This window comes from Pezoporus wallicus, unplaced genomic scaffold (assembly GCF_028554395.1).
Source record: "Pezoporus wallicus isolate ANWC-B61680 ecotype Strahan unplaced genomic scaffold, APGP_CSIRO_Pwel_v1 contig_5879, whole genome shotgun sequence".
NCBI lineage: Eukaryota > Metazoa > Chordata > Aves > Psittaciformes > Psittacidae > Pezoporus > Pezoporus wallicus.
Window position 1 is genome coordinate 181,549 of NW_026637549.1, and position 21,489 is coordinate 203,037.

The 21,489-nt window shown below is 38.0% G+C and overlaps 1 protein-coding gene across 2 annotated transcripts in view; it reads right to left on the reverse strand.

Moving 5' to 3' along the window:
- Positions 1-21,489, reverse strand: part of DGKB (diacylglycerol kinase beta) — a 206,011-nt gene that overhangs the window by 162,994 nt on the left and 21,528 nt on the right. For both annotated transcript variants that reach the window (XM_057406184.1, XM_057406185.1), the window contains exon 2: positions 13,099-13,349. In XM_057406184.1, coding sequence (XP_057262167.1) covers positions 13,099-13,168 — 70 coding nt within the window. In that variant the 5' untranslated portion in view covers positions 13,169-13,349. The remainder of the gene's footprint in view (positions 1-13,098; positions 13,350-21,489) is intronic.

Below are 21,489 nucleotides of genomic sequence, written 5' to 3' on the forward strand. Positions count from 1 at the left end.
TATCTAAAATGTCTTCAATCTTCTTAATTTCTACTGCTTTTCTCACCTGTGCCTCCCAACCACTCATCTTTCATTCCTGATGGCTACATACTTGCAATCTTCTCATTAAAAAAAAAAATAGCTTACAAATACTAGACCTTATCTGCCTCTTTGTTTACTCCCTCCATGTTTGTACTTGATCTCCACCATTTTTTAAGGTAAAAGATTAATGTATTAAAAAAACACCCACAAAAAAGCCCACAAACTATTGTGCTCTTCCTATGGATAAAAATAGAGAAAGCATGATAAAATTAAATGGGATGTTTTCTTCAAAAGAAATACTGATAGTTAAATTCATAGAGAACAGTGGTGTGTACCCTGTGCAAATTAATGTCGCCAAAATGTAGTTTTCATGAGTCAGAAAGATTTAAGATAATTTTCTCATTTTTTTCAAATCTCCAAAAGCAGAACTGGGGACATGCTTAGAAATTTTAAGATGCTATTTGCATTTCCAGACCTGCAAATGGAATCAGAGCAGAACATTTTTCATTCCCCTAAAGTGATCATTAGAATAGGTCAAAAAAATTACAGCATAAAATTTCAAAATGCAACTGGATGCCAATGAAAAAAGTAGTCTGAAAAATCTCAGCTCCAATAGCAAGCTCTAAAGCTACATACTGATGGTCATTTAGCAAGGGCTGCGAGTACCCCCTATTAAAAGATCCATTGATCACTGAAGTTACGCAGCATAAGCTACTAGACCTTTTACCTAAAGACTAATCATGTACAGTGGGGGAAGAAAAACAAACAATGTTATGTATGTGAAGAAAACAATTTTTTTCAGAATTACATTATGTAAGAGTATTACTTACAGTAAATTGAAAGACAGTATCAGTAAAAGTGGGAAGCGCTCCCGGTGAAGAGCTGTTGCATGAAAATTCAGACAAGACTGGTATTCTGCATGATTATTAACACTAAAAACTGGTTAAGGAAAGTAATGCATATTGAAAATAATAAAAAAAACTGACATGAAGAAGAATTCTGTTCACCTTTTGTGAAAGGGATGAAAATGCTTCCCATTTCTTCCATTAGTTTCATTTTTACACTACAATTATTGCTTTATAAGAATTAAACAGGTGGGAGAAATGGGAAGCATTTTTACCTCTTTCACAAAAGGAAAAAGAAAATGAGGTAGAATCCACTCCTCAAAACAGAATAGGGCATTGAGACAGTGCTTATGAAAAAGACTGAGTAGATAAACACAGACATTTAGTAAAAACAATACAGAAATCAAATCCCCAGAGATGCTTCACTGTCTGTAAAACAAAGCAGATGATCAACTCTTCTAAGCTAAAGCTACTTGAAAACTCTGGGTGCATGTTTCTTCCTTATTACCACTCTTTAGTTTTACAAGTTAAAGGTATAGCTATGTGGTCTGTAAGAAACTTGGCCTAAAAACACTAGAATGCTATTACAGACAAGGTCATAGTGATACATTAGCAGTTTGAGTAAGAGAAGCATATATAAAAACTCCCCTGCTGCTATACATAGGACTAATCACGATAAAAACCCTAACAGCTTGCTTTAATCCCCACCTCAGAACAGCACACTTGCTACTCTTTGGCACTGCAATTTGTGTAGCAGCCAGCAGCAAGTGAACACAATTTCTCCATCACTGGCAGCATGAACAGCAAACCCATATGAATAGAACTCTTGTGTATCCCTAGTTGTACTACATGACTCCTGAGGAGGAAAACCGGAACATGACAAATTCTACATAGGACAGAACAACTTTCTGTACCTGTAACATTTAAGGTGAGCGTTCCAATTGAATAAAATGACACAATAACATCTTACAGGATAAAATTTGAAGTACACATTTAACTGGCAAGTTTAACATGTCAAAAAAATGCAGTGACATGATATGTTCCCTATTATTAACCCAAGTTATTTAGAGCAGTTTGTTCAGCTTTATTCACTCGTAGCAACACAACACTGAATGAGGTCTGACTCAGTTTCAAGCTGAAGGCTTTCTGTAGTGCAGAGACCATACTGCTAGCTTCCACTAAAATAATTCAATGGAGACGTGATTATAACCCATCATGCATAATTATGCAAAATGTGGTATTGCTTTTTATGTCTAGATAGACCCTGAATAAAGATTAACATATTTGTGCCTGGAAGCCTTACAAAACTTTTCAGATGCATGCCTCCCGGGGACAGGATGCTAAACTGTTGAAATGACTGGATTAGTTTGGGGGGGGGGGGTGTTTTGGTTTTGTTAGGGTATGGGAGGGAACAGGGTGTTGTTAGCCAAAGATGCTACACAGGTTTTGTGGCTAGATACCAAAATGAGGATGGAAAAAAAAAAGGAGGGGGAAAAAAAAAAATAAACTCCAGCTCTTATAGAAGCTATTAATGGTAGGAAACCCATGAAACCTAAGGTATATTTATTCCGTTTATTTTTTTAAAATGTGAGACTGTGTAACTTTAAGCTCCAATGCGTACACAGAACTGAAAGTATTTACCTTAAAAGTCTGTCTTGGAGAGTTTGCAATTTGAAGAGCCCAGTAGTACTCCTATGTAGCCAGCCATTACACCACCTCTACAAGGAAGTGCTACTTTGGCACTTGCTTCTTGAAACCTAACCCAGGAAAACTTCAGTGCATGCTTTAATTTTAAACACCTAGATACACTGGGAAATACTTCAGAATGTGCTTTTGTACCATTTGGGACAACTTAATTATATTTTGCCATTCTTCCTGTGGATCTCAAAACTCCCAGAATCCTCTTAAAGCACCAATAATTTAAAATTACATCACAGTGTCATATACGGTTTGCAGATGTCATGGCCCTCTTTGGAGCTGTCACATTAGACCATAGATGAAATAATGAGCTGCAAGACAACATGCAAAATTCATTTTGTCTGAAGCAAAATATAAAAATATGGATCTATGCTTAAAGGAATGTGAAATAGATCAGTATTCCTTTAACTATTAGCTAATTCCTAATTACCTAACATCTTTTCTGCAAAATAATTCTGACTTCATGATAATTTCTGATTTATTCTAGAATAAGAGCACTCCAAAGGGAGTGCAAGTTGCTTATTTTAAATTCCAGTTTGAGTGCTTCTTTAGACTCACCCTCAGCCAAAATTAGCTAAGTAAGTAGTCAAAAATAATAGTACTTGTGGACATTTTCACACATTCAAATAATAAGTAATTTATAGAAAAACTTCTACAGGACTCTCTACAGAAGGTAAAATATTAATTTAAATCACTGTTACAAGGTAAAATTTGTTTAGCCACTAAGGTTCTAAAAGAATTCTTTTCCTTCTACCCCAGGTCATTCCTCTCAATCTCCCTTCTCTGTTTGTTTGTTTGCTTGGGTTGAGGTGTTTTGGGTTTGGGCTGTTTTTCTTCTTTTTTTTTTTAATGACCAAACACCTGAGTGTCACATAAGAATTTCAAAAACATCGGTCTTTAGGTACTGAGCTTTGTCTTGGCTCCTCTCTGCTGTTCTGATTCCTAAACTCTTTCTGAGATTTGTTTTTCTCTCTGTTTCCTTAAATCATTTAATGCATTATCTATGAGTTGCAAAAATAGCACAGATTCATGAATTTTGGTCTATCAAAAGTTAAGACTCCAAATTTATTTGAAGACACTCGTTTTGTTTTCCCATGGCTTAATTTTCAATTCCCCCTCTTTTTCATCACAGGAATTCCTATCTCATGCTGCTAAAATGGTAGTTACCATCTATCTGTAAACTTAGCTGAAACTTGAGCAATGTACTTACCTTGCCACTCACTCTTCTTCTTTGCATCTCTTCAATCTGCTTTATCTCTAGTATCACTTCAATAATATCTCAAACTCTTAGAGCCTATCCAGAACTGAAATGCCTCTATTCAATACAGCACTTGGACACGTATGTAGTCTATAAACTGTTTTCCTGTCCTCCTCTCATAACTGTCTACAATTTTCACTTCCATTTATTTCAACCTCTACAATACATAGGCTCTTATACTGTACACAGTCTAGGATTTCTACCAAAGCAGTGATGTCAACAATGCCTGACAGGGTCTGCAATTAATCTATTCTAATACAGGTAAAGATGCTAGATTCTGTCCCATCTTTGTAGTGAATCTCAAAAATAAACAATGTATTAAAAGCAGAAACAGGCCTCTACTGAAAATCAAACAAACAAACAAAAAAAAAACACCCAAAACAACATACAAACACATAAAAAAAACACCCAAACAAATTAAACCAAAACCTGTAACAAACAAGCAACAGTTCAAAAAGCATTTTAAAGCTATTTGGTATGCCTTCATGAATGCAAACATCATCTGCTAGGTCAGTTAATTCTGGGAAAGACATTCATCAAAACAAATCCATTATCACTAGCTATCATTTCTGCTACAATTAATTTGAGTGTCTCAATATTGCAAAATATTTATAACCTTTTATGTTGAAAATAAAACCAAGAATTTATATATTCAGAAACTACGCAAGAATTATATTGGAATCACAAGTTCTCAATATTCCATACTTGCTTTAATAAAATTATAAACCACACAAAACTAAGAGTTCTAAAACCAAATCAGCTATCAGTACTGTCCTCAAAAAGCCATAACATTTTGCAATACAGCCAACAAAACTATGCAGTGACACTCCATAACACCCACTAAAAATCCTCTAAAGCCACACAAAAAGCAATATATTTTTAGTGCTTGAAAAAAGAATGAAAACATACATAACTATAAGCACATTTAACATTTTTGCTTCTTTTAATTGGCAGAAAACAACAAAGAGGAATGCAACCCAAGGCCCTTCGACCCCAACAAATGGCACACAGAGAGAGGCCTTCTGACACTACCAGGCAGCACTAAGCCCACTCTCAAAGAGGCTTCTGATTTTTGATTTGAACCATCAAGAGCAACCAATCTCCTGTTCGCAAGAGCAACAAGGAAAGTAGCTTTGGCTCGCCTTTCTTCAAAAATCCAGGAGGGGCAGAACAGCATAAGCACTAACACTAATAATAACACATTTTTTCTTTTTCAGTGGATGAGTTGAATAAGCAGCTTTCCCCTTCTCTCTTCAGTCATACAAAGCATTGCTGGGCTGAGGGGACCTACCACAAGCTACCGGTTCTTTCATTTTCAATCCCATAAAAACAAAGCAGGATCATTCTCTCTCTCAGAGCTTTTCTTTTTTCCCCAGTTTGTCTGATGAGTCATGGATCGTCATTACTTGAATTACACTTTCAAGCTCTTCACAAGGACTAAAAATACATGCTTTTAATGAGAGCTGAGATTCTGACACAGTCACATGGTCCTCACAATTAGTCCATTCTCCCTTCATTTTGTTTCTTCAAGGCTTGGTGAACTGTAATTCTGACATCCAGCTCATTTCCACAGCAACTAATTGAATTATTCCCCAAATCTTTATAATAGAGAATACGCAATAGGAAGGGATGAACTCATAAGAAACAAGAGCTTCTCACTGTTTACATGCAAATGTCCATAGAAACAACCAAATTCAAAAGAAATACTAAGATACATAGAAACACAGTAAGTATAGAAAAGGTGTAATCAATGTTTATACATTTTACAGTATTTTACACATTCAGTAATTTTATTCTGATCTGTAATAACCTCAAAATGTGCTCAATGCCAGTAACAGCTGGTGCTCCAACACTGTTAACAACTGGCAGTGTTCATCTGTGCAGACTTAATTCTAGAAAGTAATCTTTATTTTTGACAGAGGAAACAGAAACCAAGGTGAGATGACACCATTTGCCTTTCAGGATTCTAAGACAGGAAGTACTGCAGCCAGCCACCACATACCATGGATCCCACAGACAAAGAAACTTGAGATCTGGGGTTTCTATTTTGGACTTTGAAAGAACTCTTCAGATTTGCTTCTTGCAATGATGTCCTTGAAAATTTAAACACACAGTTATTGGCTTTTCCCTAAAGGCTTAAACACAATCTTTAAAGTCCCTTCAAACCCAAACCATTCTACAATTCTGTGAATTACCTTGTATTGCAACAAAGGCCCAGCATCTGGGAGTCTGACTGTATTAGAACCATGGATCTATCTACATGTCTAAGAGTTAACACAAGTCCTGATAACTACTGGCAGCGCCAGAGCTCTGACTAACCTATATTCCCCAGATACCTAAACAGCCACTACACCCTCAGTAGAGGCACTGGAAACTTAGTGGCACAATCTAGAAAACCATGTGATTATCCTAAAAAAATAACACTATCCAGTATCAACACAACCAATTCAGTATCTGTATTGTATTGAACTATTCTGTTTCACTGCTCAATGAGACTGAGTAAACATTACAGTCTTCTCCAGGTGTTGTGACTCCCTTCTCTCCCCATTCTCCCAGATGAATCAGATGTGCAAGATGGTTGCAAGTACATTACCATCTTCTAAGTCAGGCCACCAAATGCTCCTGATGACAGGACAGTGTCCTATTCATCACATAGCAAGCATGGCCAGTGCCTCTCTATGCTTAAATGATGGGTTTGTCATAACAACAGCCTCTTCTAACAGTGTTTTATTTCTGAAGTCTGGGATCAGTGCAACTTGGTACTACCTAATAAGCTGCATCATTTTTTTCCTTCTCTAATTCTTCTAACATTTCTTCCATAAGAGAGCATTTTGCTGGTTATAATCCCTTTATATCATAACTCCTGAACAAGTCAGATATTTCTAGGAGCATCCTATGTTCTGCAGATAAGTAAGGATGCTCTAAACAGCAAAGTATGTCCCAGTTTTGCCACCTGATAGTCACAGATTAATATAAATTCACAATTTTCCTCTCAAAACATGTCTCCCTACAGCTGGCATAGTTTCTGCTAGTCAGAAGACAGGGGAGAATCCCTGAAATTAGCTAAGTCATGAACATAATACTGTAATAAAATACTCAAAAAGTCACTCAATGCGAGTTGACTTTGTGCCACTACTGCATACAATTCAAATAAAGTTCTAGGAAAGATATTAGTTCCTAAAAGATTGTTTTAAATTAGAATATGAAGTAGCTTGAGAGGGACTCAAAGGATTCAAACACATTTGCCTCTGTCAGCAAATAAAGTAATTCCTGAATAATTTGACAGACCCTTTAAAGGGAGTCAGCACTCTGCATTGTCCCTTTCCCTAAACAGCTCACTGTACCTTAAATAAGTTGGACGCCCTTCTTCAGCATGGGCATGGAAACAGGAAATAAGTTCTGCATCCACCTGAGTATCCTACCAGACTGCTATGAGAAGGTTCCTCCTTACAGCTGTGGACAGAGTCAATATGACACTGTTTACCCTAGACAGGTTAACTGAAGAACTAACTGGCTGCCGTTTGGGTAAAATCCCATCTGCTAGAAACTAAAGACTTACACCACAGCAGGAACAGTAAGCACTGTAAGTCATTAGCCCATCTCAGACATCCAGATTATGCTGCATGACTCTATATTCATCAGCTTTTCTCCTTCAGAGATGCTCAGCTTATCATACCTATCTGACATTCTCTTCAAGTCTTCACACAGAATTCCTGATGAGAGAAAGGAAAGAAATCCACTAATACTTCTGCAGCTGACATTGGTGCCCAGCTCTCCATCCCCCACAACAATTTCCTCTGTAAAACTCTCTTCAGAGGCCAAGTCCCAACTATGTCTGGTTAAACAAAAAGTAAACTCACATCTTTGCATCTTCTCTTGATTTCAGACTAACACAAGTCATAAAGATGGATCTAATATTTTCAATCATGCAAACTGCTTATAACCACTTTCCTTTGGACAGAGTTCAGTTTCTCTTACCGAGAAAACTGACCAGAACCTAAACCTATCAGGTATAATATTTCTATCCCATTTTCTCTAAATTGTTACAACACAGGAATGTGCATGAGGATTTTAAACTCACAGTTCTTAAAAAAAAATAAAATAAAAAAATACAGTGTTGTACCAATAAGCATAGTTCATAGTTCACCTCTTAGAAGAACTGAAGCAAGTGCCCCACCAAACACTTGAGTGGAACACCAATTAGAGAGATTTTTAGTCCCCAGTCATAGGCTCAGAATTACGATTCAGACTCCATGAATCATCAACTGACCACTTTTTCTGGCTCCTCCATTCCCAACAGGCCTTGAATGCAAACAGGGGATCTCTCACAAGACTCATCATCTTTCTCCATGAAGTTCTCCAAGTGCATGGGTATTGAACAGACAGCACTGGCAGACTCAATCTTTCAGCCAGTTTGACAGGCTCTGACAAAACTTTATGAGAACTTAATTTCCTCCATCTTTACCAACAGCACCAGAAACACCATACTCCTAATATCCAAAAATTGGGGTAAAACTATTCCCAATAATCATCAGCAATTTTTTTCTCTCAAATTTCCGAACAGACAAAAATAGCTGGTTTTAGCAATCTGCATTCTTTGATGAGGCCCATTTCCTCATTAAAATTAGCACAATTCCATGTGGCACTAGAAGCCTGGGACTTTGAGGGATTGTGTAATGTGGCCCATAGCTGCTGGTGACCAGCTGCCATATGTATGGAGCTCCCCACAGGTTATCATTCATACTCATTGTAAAAGAAAATCTTTTCCATCTGTGAGGGCCACAGAATCAAACCGACCCAAGAGTCTCTGACAACTTCATTCTGGACCAAAAGTTTTGCTGACCTTCCTGTTTCTCTTGAAAGACCGTGCTCACAAGTTCCTCCTTCATATCCTCCTACAAAACTCTTACACTAGTTCTTGTGGTAGCTATTGATGCTACATCAAAAGATGCTGCAGCTGCTGATGCTGTTCCTGTTCTCATAGCCATTTCAGTAGCTCTCCAACATCTATTTCTATCTTCAGCCTGTGACAGTCTGCCCAAGTTCTCCTCCACCAGCCTGGGAAAAAAATCACTGCCAAAAGTCTTTTTCAGGCTTTTTCCTCAGAGCACATTTTGTTGACAAACTCAAAAGGACAACACAAAACCAAGCTATTTCCCCAGAGTGCACATGCTGCCAGAGCTCAGAGGTCTTTTCCTTTGCCTCTCTCTGCCTACTAAGGGAAGGCCAGACCTTTCTTCTGTCTTTTAAAGCCTAGCTGAATCATGAAACTGTGCTGCTTTACTGTTTCTAATCTCTTCAATATTTTCTCACTTGCTTTTGGAGTAGGACCTTCTAAGCTCCCACTAACATGATCTGGACTACAACAACTTTATTTAATAAAATGATTAAGCATTCACTTAAAAAGCAGAACGATGCAGATAACTGGTACTATACAGTTTGGAAGAAACTGTCCCTGCCTGGAAAGTCCTGTGTGCACTTCACCCTATGCAGAAACATTTTTATGCAGAAACAGTTTTTCACCTTTCCATCTTTCTTTCCCACAGGCAGAGTCAATTATAAAATCTAAAATCTAATGGAGAAAAAAAAAAACAAAAAACAAACTTCTTTTTCTGAGTGCATGTATCTCCAATGAATCTTCAAGATTTGGTGTGGGCTAATTATTTATTGTTATTATTGTTATTACTAATATTATATAATTAAAAAAAACAGTTATTTTGGTTGCTTCTTTTCACCGATTCTTCTGAGGCATTTTAAAACCACAGGAATATCTAATGCAATCTATTTTCTGCTACTGTCTCTCAAGAACAAGAGGAGAGGGGAGATTTATAATTTGACCACTAAGGACAACACAGAGGAACTGTCTTTGGAAATCATTGTTCTTCCAAAAACCACAGATGCACATATTAACTGAAAAGAGCCAAGTATTAGGAAATACGGTCTTTGAATTCACTTAAAAACACACATTTCTTATTATGGACACTCCTCGGATTAATTTACTGGATATTCAACTACTGTAAATTTCTGAGCATCGCTTAGAGAGAAGTATTTTGTGATTAGGAACAACAGAACTCATTTTCCTTTGCTGTTCAGTTACATCTGTGGAAATCAGGGAAACCTGGTATGTATTCAGGAAAGAAATTTTACATTCATGGTTTGCGTCCACTGTACAATACACTTGAATAAAGCAGAGAATAAGAAACATAAGTATCTGATGAAGATGACAGGCAGACAAGACACATGGCAGGAACTCCTCAATGGCATACCAAGGACAGCATCTGCATACAGAGCTAGGAGCAGGCCTTGTCTGTTTAACTGTGCAATAGTGACAGCCTACCATCAAGCTGACAGAAGATTAGGTAATTAATTAAAAGCAGAACCACAATGAACTGGAACAAACTGTGTTCCACTCGGGAAGTAGAAAGCACATGTCCCTACCATGGCAGTAGAACCCACATGAGGAGTTTAATGGGCTTTATGTAGGGAAAGATACACTTATTTTGGTGACTAAAAAGGAGATTTAGGCTAAATTCAGACCTCTAAGCCCAGGACGGCTGTACCTATAATGTCCACACTCACCCAGCTACAGTTCTGCACATAAAATCTAACTCTGGAAGTACTTAAGCTTATTATCTCTGCAGCCTGCATCTCAATATGGTTTAAAAATTCCTTTACATGACCAAAATTAATTGATGCAGAAAAGAAGCAGCTCATATAGCTGCCTCCTGACTTCTGTTACAGTCTCAAGAAGAGACACTTGATTTTCCTCTTAGAACCTGCGTGGACACATTCCTCTGCTATTCGCAGAAACCATAATCCTTGCAGATGTGACTGATTTCAGCCAAGTCAGGCAGCAACAGTCATCTTCATAAACCACATGGAAATGAGACAGGCCTGCCTTCTAGTTAAGGGAAAGCTCAAATTGAGCTTAAACCTCAGAAGACTCAAACCCAATTTCTTCACTCCTACAAGTGTGCCCTGTCTGCTATGCAGCAGAACAGTCTGACTTACCACCCCTTCCAATGCTGGATCAAAACTAAGGCTGTCAAACCAGAAAGGTGGTTTGTGCTTGTGCGGAGGGCAGTGGCTGGGGGTCACACAAGCAAAACACCATCTCACTTCTGTAGCCAGCTTTGGTGAAGGGAATTAAGCTTGAGAAGGGAGCACTGTGAAGGTTTTTTCTGACCACCAAGCAAATATGCAAAACACATAAACGCAAAACAGGTGCATTTTAAAAAGAATATTTTCTGGGTGGATAGGCACACAACATGCAGAACATTGACTCCTCTCCTAAAATTAAACGGGCAAACTTTCTTAACCAAATTTACCGAGACACCAAAGAGAAGCAGAAAGCAAAATACAGCCAGTGCTTAAAGATTCCTACTGGTTAGTGCAAGGCACCTCAGCACATGTGTTAAAGGTATCTGTTTTGCATCAATAATAGTAGATGCTGTGAATCATCAGCACTTAGTATTTGAGCACCACAGTGTGATACAGAGGTGTGTGAACTCTGAATTCTATCCCATGAGCTCACATCAGTCTAATATACACCTCTGTAACAGTTTAAGAATTTCCTCTCTTTACTTTCTGTATTATTACTTTTGATTTCCACACCAAAATGTGTGCACAATAATAGACGAGAAAAAATTCTTTCTGTGCGTCTTACTGTTTGAAGTGCTACTACTTTCTTTCAGTCTTATCTTACTGTCAAATACCTGCTTGAATTGACTCAGTTTAAAAAGTAATCCCATATATATTTGTATAATGAACTTAGGAGAACAGTTCTTTTCATATTTTAGCCTGTTGTTGGGTTTGAGTAGCAAGGTTTTGGTAGTGGAGGGACTGCAGAAACAGCTTCTATGAGAAGATGCCAGTAGCTACCCGTGCCCAATAGAGCAAATGCCAGCCACCTGCAACACAGACCCACAACTAGCCAAGGCCAAGCCTACCAGCAACAGTGACAGCACTCTGGATGCAACTGTAGCCAAAGAGTGATAATAGCTGAGAGAAACAGCTCTGCAGCCACCACGGTCAGTGAAGAAGTAAGGGGAAGAGGTGCTGCAGTTATCCCCCATGGTAAAGACCATGATGAGGGCTGTGCCCCTGCAGTCCATGGAGGCCCATGGTGGAACGGATAACCACCTTCAGCACATGGAGAGAGGGGGATGCCCTAAGGAAGCTGTGACCCCGTGGGAAGTTAAAACAATGTTGTAATTTAGGTAAGATTTATGAAGTGAAGTCTTCACATCAAGCTGAAACTCTAATAATCATTTTTTGATTATTCTGTTAGATGACTACACTGAAATGCAGTTAAGTATATGCTGTGATGTTACAGGCAAAAAAATCCCAACAAGCAATCACCAGTCTTCATTTTACCTTATAAGCACATGTCTCCAATCTAAGTCCATCTGAGCCACTTCAATCTTAGCCGCTTTATCCACTTGTTGGTTGTTCTGGTGTTCCTCAGTGGCCCGACTCTTGGGTACATGGGCAACTACATGGTATACCATCACCACCAGGTTCTGCACCCACGTGGCGATATCCTGCCACAGTGCAGCAACCCAGATGGGTTTACCTCTGCGTTGCCAGTTGCTCTGCTTCCATTGCTGCAGCCACCCCCACAGGGCATGTGCCACCATCCACGAGTCAGTATAAAGTTCTGGCCACTTTTCTCGTTCAGCAAATGTCCAGGGCCAACTGGATGGCTTTCACCTCGGCAAACTGACTCACAGATGGTGGCAAAATCAACAACATTCATAAATCATATGATATTTTCTCAGTTTTAAAAAGTATGTTTAGATTACTTACCAACATGAAAACTTAACTGGAAAAGGTCAAGAACATTTAGGAAGTTATCAGGCTTCATAAACCATCTCCTAAAACTAAGTTTTCATATACACTATCTCTTATACAGCACCCTCTAAGCACATACCTTTTGTTTCTGCTCTTTCACATGACAACTCCCTCACATTGTTTATAGTATTAGAAAAAACTTCATATTGAACACCCAGATGTGCTTCTGCTGGAATCTCCATATCCTCCCTGACTGAGAAAGCCTTCTTCAGTACAAACCCCAGTCTGGTGACCTACAAATTGTTAATGATGAGGTTTTTTTCCCCTCAAAGAATGTATTTTTTGGATTAATAACCATATATATAAACCATAATTTAACCTCTTGCTTGACAATAACATCTATATAATAATAATAATAAATGCATTCAGAGTATACTTAATTTTATATTAGCCATAAACGCGCATATTTTAAAAATCACTTACATTCTGCATATTTCTGAAGCTGAGAGAACTCCCCAGGGCTCAGGTTAACCCACTTCTCCTGGCTCATCATGATGACAGTAAGGGTCTTCGCTAAATATCAGAAAACATTCCCTTTGAACCAGGTGACATAAACTCCGTAAAGCTTCAGTTCTCCATGCTTGGAGGCTGGCAAGATGGCATCAGTCCATGTAGATGAAGATTTGATGCTATGAACGGCTCCCAGTGTGTTGTTTCAGCGGCGAGTTACAGCACTGTCAAAAGAAAATCAAGTATTAGAAGTACAAATACCAGTTTTCCTATGGAAATGCCGCTTGTGTGCGGCATTGATAAAGTCATTGATTCTTTATGATCAAATTGTACCTGGACAACTTGTGCGGGGATGTTTCTAATTTAGTAACAAGCCCTGCAACAGTAAATACTATCTACCATTAAACTTAGTTGCCTACAATTTTAAAACTGGATTCATGTAACTGGTTTTGTATCCAATTATGTTGTCGTACAGCGCTGCTTGTCCTTCTCAGAAGTGTTCTGAAGCTTCTAACTCCCCACATCAAAAAAAAAGTGGATTCTGGAATTTGGCAAGAAATTCACAAGAGCTCCATAAATATTAACTATTCTAACAAAGCAGTAGGGGTTTGATTTCAAGAATGTCACAACATTGCTAAAGTCACTACTAAAAAGCAAATATAACTGTTGGCACCATTGCAAATTAGTCCAGTTTAAAAAAAAAAAGAATAAAATATCAAACTGTGTGTGCCATTTCATCCAATTTTATGCAGCTTCTGCCTCAGTAGGGCAGACCTTACAAAGGCAATCCATTACCAGCACTACTTCTTGCACAACAGGTGGGATACTTTTCATCTAATTTTACCCATCTGAAAGTCAGGTACCTCAACCGAGATTGTCATCTAGGACACTCTTTAATCAGCAGAAAGAGACAGGTGGCCCAGACAGCAATTAATCCCTCTGGTTTCAACGTAATCTTAAAAAGGTGATGAATTACCTTCTTGTGGCATTTATCTTTTGCTATTGATTACAGAGGTTGCACAGATGACAAGTTTAGACTAAAAAGCTAATTTCAGACCAGAAGTGGAATCTTTTTATATGCCTAGCAATGTGTCATTTACAAGGGTCAAACTACAAAAACAGAAAAGGAAAAATTCAGACCAGAAGAGCCTTACACAGTAATGGAAAGAGTGCTAAGGAGGAAGATCTTGGCAACTAGAAAAGGAGAGAAAAAGGAGTACAGGGGCTGGGGGAAGGAAAATAAAGAGTAGCTAGGAACAGAAGCTTATAGACATGAGGTTTTTTGTTTGGCTTGGTCGGGGGGGGGGAAGGGGTGGGTTTGGCAATTTGTTGGGGTTTTTTTTGTTGTGTTTTTTTTTTGTGGGTTGTTTTTGGGGTTTTTTTTCCTATCTTATTTATGAGTACCATTCCTGGAAAAAGGAATTCAGGAGGACACCTCAGTCTCAGCATGCTCTCAGTTTCATTGCTCTCAGACCCTTGCTGGTAAATCATTTGTGCAACTCATACATCAATGTCAGAAAAAAGGCAATAACTACAAAAGCCAAAAGTGATATGCAGTAAGAAATGCTATCATTTTGTCTTGAGAATGTCAGACTGCGGATTTATGACAAAAGAAAATAACTATGGTCAATGAGGACATTTTAATCAAATTAGAGATGTTTCATTTCTGGCACTTGATTAGATTGTATTGAAGACTGTTTTATTTCTCCAGAAAGGCCTATTTTTCTCATATTCTAATGACAACTGATTAGGTTTTATTGAAAATGTTCTTATATCTGCGTAATTGATTTAACAGATCCAAAATTTTCTACCACGATTTCCTCCAATATTACTTTTTGTATTTTTAACTACATTAGCTTCATTTTCTGCAAAAGCTAACACTGCTGAACGCTGTACCATTAGAGATTATCTCAGTTACTTAATATGAATATTTTTGGTAAGCAGCTTACCATTGCTATTGCTAGCATGGCAATAACAGCTGCACACTCTAAACTGATCAATCCATTCATATGCAGTACCTGACAACTGCCTACAGGGTTTGTTGTATACACAGTACATGAGCAGTGGGAACAGATGTTTTCCCATTGACTTTCCCTTCTCCAACTTGTGATCTAAATAAGCACCTCAGATATCGCTTTCCCTTTACCAGACACACAGGCTCTGCTGCCTACAAACAGTGCTGCAAGAAAAGGTACATGACCCAAATGAGATGAGAGCAATGGTAAAAATTAATGCAGGCATGGTAGTCCACAGGAAAGATGTAGTCTTTGTTTAAGCCAGCAGAGTTTGCATGGAAGATACAACAGAGTTTAAGGCTACATGTAAAATACTCCAAATGCAAGGTCCTTCATTTGAAAGGGAAGACTGGGGGGAATCCAGTGTAACTAATTTGCCAAGTTTGATCTGGGAACAGTAACAGGGTGGTAGGAAGCCCTCTGAGCATGGTTAGCTGGTCTTTGGACTGCAGTCAGGTCCTGAACACCACCTCAATGCACGTGATAGAGGAATATACAGAAACAGAATGGGTAAATCTCAGTGAAAGGAACTTTATAGAGGCTTAATTTTTTAGTTCTGCTTCAGGGGAGTCCTAAATAAGGAAGGGTCCCTGCTCCCTGCATCTTTTACTTTTCACAGTTAAATCATTTACAATGCCATCTTCCCATTTTATATAGATAACAGAGTAGCTATAGGAAATCAAGCCCATTATATAGACACTAAGGACAAAAGCATCAATGCATATTCATGTTATATGATGCATGCCATTTCTGATAGTAAATATTTCAAGATCACGTATATCTTATATAAATATCTTCATTTCTGTATAAGAAAATTTTAATTCATGTTATGTTTTTCAGTAGCTTTTAATTTAAATGCATTCCTTTGTACTTGTTCTTTCAGTACTCCAGAAAGGTTATGCAGCGAGAAACCAATACATAAGTACACGAAGAGGAATGCAGTAACACTATACTATCACATAGGAAAAAGAGAATCTGTAACTGAAACATTAATCAAATGTGCTTGCTGCTGAGAAAAATAAAGCTCAGCAGCACTAAACAGATACAAATAGGGATTTGACCTCTTCATGCAGGGATAAATTACTTTGAAGAACACACTACAGCATACAGTTAAAATACACAGGATGTCAGACAGGCAACTCTTCCACCAATTCTCTTGCATGTTTGACCTTAAGATGTAGAAACTCAGGAAACTCACATGGGTGGTCACATTTTGTTAGTATATGCTTAGGCAAGATTCACAGCCCTCTCAACCAGACACAAAGCAGGCCTTACAAATAAGAGAAATTAGAAACACCACATGAATAAACCATTCATTTCATCACAAACAGAATTAGGAAAAAAGAAGAAAATCTTTGTGCTCTATCTACTGACTATAATAAGCCTTAAAATTCCAGTCTCCCTTTTATAACATACCTGTCTTTCTGGATTTGATAACTGAAGTGTTCCATCAGGATTCCTACCAGGACACATACTCAAAACAGGAAGCAAAGCTTTCTTAAAAACTCTACAAATCAGATTACTTAACATTCAACCAACAATGCTAACAAACTTAGATTTCTAGGAATTACCCATGCCAGTTGCTCTACAGAAACCAGGCTGAGGAGCAAAGAGAAAGGAATACGCAATGGAGGAAAAAAAAAAACAAACCACAAAACACATGCAGAAGCACATCCCCTATCCACCAACTTCAACACTCAAATAATCTCATTATGCCTCAAAAAGTCCCTTCTGCAAGGAAAAAGCAGGTTTTGGAATGTATGGGAAAAAAAAATTCACTTTCAGTCCCACAAAACCAATCAACAATGCTGGGTTCAGCTTCAAAATTCAATTTCAGAGGACGACCATGGCCTGTGGAAACACACCCAAGCTACTCAAGCACACCAACTACCTCCACTTCCTCCTGAAAGGCAGGCAGGCTTCATCTGCAGTCCATCCTCACTGCCCCAGCTGAAAGCATGACACTCAACACAGGTGACATGTGTTGAAAGCATGACAACTCAAGCCTTAAGGGACTTTTCAACCTTCACCATAACAGGGAAACCTAAACCAGCCTAGAAATTGGATTTTGGAATTATTCTGCCATTTTTTGTTTTCTACCAGCCCTTCCAAAATGTACTTCTCACATACAATTTCATCATTAATTGCCAATTACTCCATAAAGGGGGTACAGGGTAAGGTTGAAGGGGTGCAGGTGACTCTGATCTTAAGCAAGCATCTTCCATGCTAAACAAGACCAAGACTTTCAAGTCTTCTCCCACTTTCTGTTGCAATATGCTTGGGAAGGAAAACGAAGAACACGAACCCTAAGGAAATGAGTTTCCTTCCACAGAAAGTACAATTCTCCACAATATGACCGATTTCTGATTTTTGTCTGAACAACAGGAATAAATAACACAGAGTATTTTATACCTTAATTGCTATGGAGGCTGAAGCAATTACTCTTTTCAAGAACAGAATGTATTTGGTATTTTTTTCAGTTAGGTCCTACACCTCTGGCATGGTTAACTGGATCCTGTGATTTCAGCGCGGGTTACGTCATGGATTTTCCAAAAGAGAATTTTTACATGTCAGATACCACATGCTGACAAATACATCAGAAAGAGTTTTCTCTATGAGCCCTTGCAACCACTTCAGAAAGCAAGTGTATTCTTTTTACTAAAGACACCAAAGCACCTGTCCTCCAAAAACTCCATGTCATTTTTTAGTTTAGCAAAAAATGGAAAAGCCAACATTCCACCAAAACCTGAAGAACAACTCAACCTTCACATGTTGAAGGCTGTGATAATACTTTAAGATTTATGAAACACTAATTCTGAAGGTATGATGCACTACTTAATTGCTATTAAGCTGTTAGGATCAAGTACATAATATTTCCTGGGCACCGAAGGACCATAACTGCTCTTCAACCCCCATGATAGTCTCTCCACTAAGGTTGCTACTGTCAAAACAGCTGAACCAAAAAAAAATACCAAACCAAAAACAAACAAACAAAAAAAAAAACAAAACAAAACACACCCCCCCCCCCCCCCAAAAAAAAAAAACACCACACTATCCAACAAGAACATGGTAACAATCTCAAATTTCTTGGAAATGCAGGCATTATGTACAGATATAAAGACAATTTGCCTAGGTATTCCTGCAATTCCTTTTACACTTTGCAGAAAACAGTGTCTCCGCTGTCAGAAATACTCCAAATTTGCATAGTTGAAAGTTTAGTCAGAAGAGTTTGAGGGGGAAAAAAATCCCATCAAATAAATCACCATTTTCTTTTCTTTACTCACAAATAGAGAAGTATTATGATTATTTATAATTGTTGCTAGATTAATGGTACAGATGAAAAGGGAGAGCTCCTGTAACAAAACACGACAACTTTTTCCTACATAAACTGCATATTTTACATAACACCATCATCTTGTTTTTCACAGTATTTAAAGTTATTTTAGTAGTACACACTCGTTTTCAACTTAGCAAAGGGTGCTTACTGATGTAAATTAACATAATTGAGAAACATAAACTGTAAACATCGATACACTGAAATCGTGAAAATTTGCTTACTAAGATGAAAATATCTCCTTTAAAGGAGTGAATTCAACACAACTCAAAAGCAGGACTGTCTTCCTGACTACTTTATTCCCACGTGTATTAGTCTGGGGCATGTAAAACATGAATTTAAATTTTAATACAAAGATATGGACTGTATTCCTCAGAGAAGCAATTAATCAAATTCACTTCCTCAAATTATTTCTATGGAGTATATCAATAAACACTGAGAATACATGTATCACAGAACCACTGCGATACGTAAGCAGAATACTTCAATCTGAGAAAACCTTTAATCGATACCATGGTTCATGACAGTGAGAAGTACCAGCAACAATGAGCACCAATAAAAACTGATCAGAATGCAAGACTGTGACATCACTGATGATGGTTACTTAGAATTAAAATACAAGCATAATTTTGAAATATATTTTTTACTTTGTTCTTCATGTACCTTAACTTCACTACATGATTATAAGCAATTTCAGATCTTAAATTTTTCCAACTGCTAGGCTTGATATTTCCGAGTTGCTACACTAATTACCTCCCAAGTCAGAAGAACTACACTGAGATTTCTCAGCATTTTCTTCACTAAAAGAAATACTGAAATAAATAAAACCTGAGGAGAATATGGGACAAAAAAAATACCAGAACGTGCATGTGCTGATGCACCATAACTTTATAAAGGCTTTCTTCTTGTTTTAAATAATAGAACTGAATAAACTAAATTGACACCCTTTGAGACTGGAATTTATACTTATGCGAGAAACTACATAATTCAAAGATCTTCTCTAAGTGAATGTCATGGAGCTGTTCTCAATGTTAAAAACTTCAAACTTCTCGATGACAATTTTAGGAAAAAAGTTTAAAAAGGAAATTTAAGGACTTAGTCATTCTTCTCACCATTTTACATCGATGACTAAGCAAGGAAATTTGTCCACAGGGCCATTAAAATTTGGGATAATTTCTTTTATGACTAAACAAAACAAAACAAAAAATCACAGTGGATAATATATTGATTGTGTATCAAACATACTGAAACTAGGAGAAAAAAAAAAAAAAAGAAAGAAAAATTGACCCCACCAAAAAGCAAACGATAAATTGTTTAGACAAACATTTCTAGACAGCTGTTACTATCAGTAAATCTAAAAAAATAAATAGTTTGAATATTAAAAGCCTTAAAAAAAGGTTTAATCATTAAGGCTTATGACTAGTATTCCTTAATAAATGGAAAAAACAATCTGGGACAGAAGCACAGGATTTGATAGGTATAACTATGTAACCTGTAGGAAGTTCTCTGTAACAGCACATTTGGCTGTCCACTGGGTAAATTACTCTGTAGAGAGGATTAATCACAGCTTATATATATCCACCAAAAACTCCAAAATTAAGAACATCTCAGAATAGACACCTTAGGGGCAACCTCTGCCTTCCAAAGTGGTTATCTGCCACACTCCCCAAGGAAGCCAGCTCAAGAAGTGCACCCCTCCTTGGGAACTCTACGTAGATCTCCCCACAACCAGCATAAATATCTGAGCACATATCAGCAGTCTTAAGCTCTGCTACTAGGATCTGCCATGCGTTCTTCCTCTTTTCTTCCCATTCCCTCTCATGGGATGACCTGTATATTCTGGGTAACAATCAGCTTTTGTTGGTAATAAGCTACAGGGGTTTTCTTGTTTAATTATTGGGTTTAATTAATCTCTCCATATTCAGGTGCATTAAGGGTGATTACATTAGAGAAAGGCAGAGGTAAAAAATTTAATTTACAACTGGGGAAGATTTCTGATGATCCTCAATTTCCTGGGGCAGAAACTCCTGCTTCACGCTTGGAAATCAGCCTTTGAAGAGATGTGCTTTAGATTTGTGACAAAAATGTTCCACTGCGCTCGAGGAAAAGATTTGTTAACTCTGTCCTCATTCCAAAGCTTTATGCACTTTTAAAATAAACTGGGAACAGGGCACTAGAGTTCCTTTTAAATAACTTGTGAAAACATGAACCTGTTTTAATCTTCAACAGGAAATCTGTCCAGAGAATAGAGATCAGGTTAGCAGGTCAATGGATTTCATAGCAGAAGTTCGTGCTATGTTGTTTTCTACTAGGTGGATTTTTTTCTTTTCCCCCAGGGAGAGAGCTACATGCAGAAGTTGATTAAATTATTGCAGTCCTGGGATATGAATATGGCAGTATGTCACTGTCCACTGGGATAGTGTGGAGCCTTCTAGACAACTCCACATGCTTTCATATTTATTCATTAGTATTACTACAAAAGAGTTCAGTGATAGTGAGCTACCAAAAGGGGTATCATAAATTAGGATGGGCCCTTGCCTGCGGAAATGCGTGTCTACAGCCAAAAGAAACTATGGTGGCAGAAGCATCTCAAATTATTCCCTGTTCAAATTCAGCTCCAAGGAGACAATAATATCTAGGTTTGTGAAGGCTCTGTAAACACTGCCACTTATCTGTTCCTAGCACTTGCTCCTATGGCATGCCTACACTGCCACCAGAGGCGTGGATGCACAAGGGGAGAATGTTGTGAGGCAGTTTTATTGAAGTAAAGCCAGGCGGGAACAGCCAAGTCAGCCCAACACCACGAGTCCCAGGGCAGGCTCTGCACCTCTGCCCAACCTTGGGCACAGACCCCAGCAATGCTGAAGTCTGTGCTGCTAGTTTCACAGCTTTTGGTACCTACCTGAAACTGCTACTTATAGGCAGCTTGGCCTCATCTCTTTCAGCAGCATAAACATACTCTGAGTCTCTTATCTCATCCTATATTCTTATTTTTTCCCTTCAGCTTATATACTG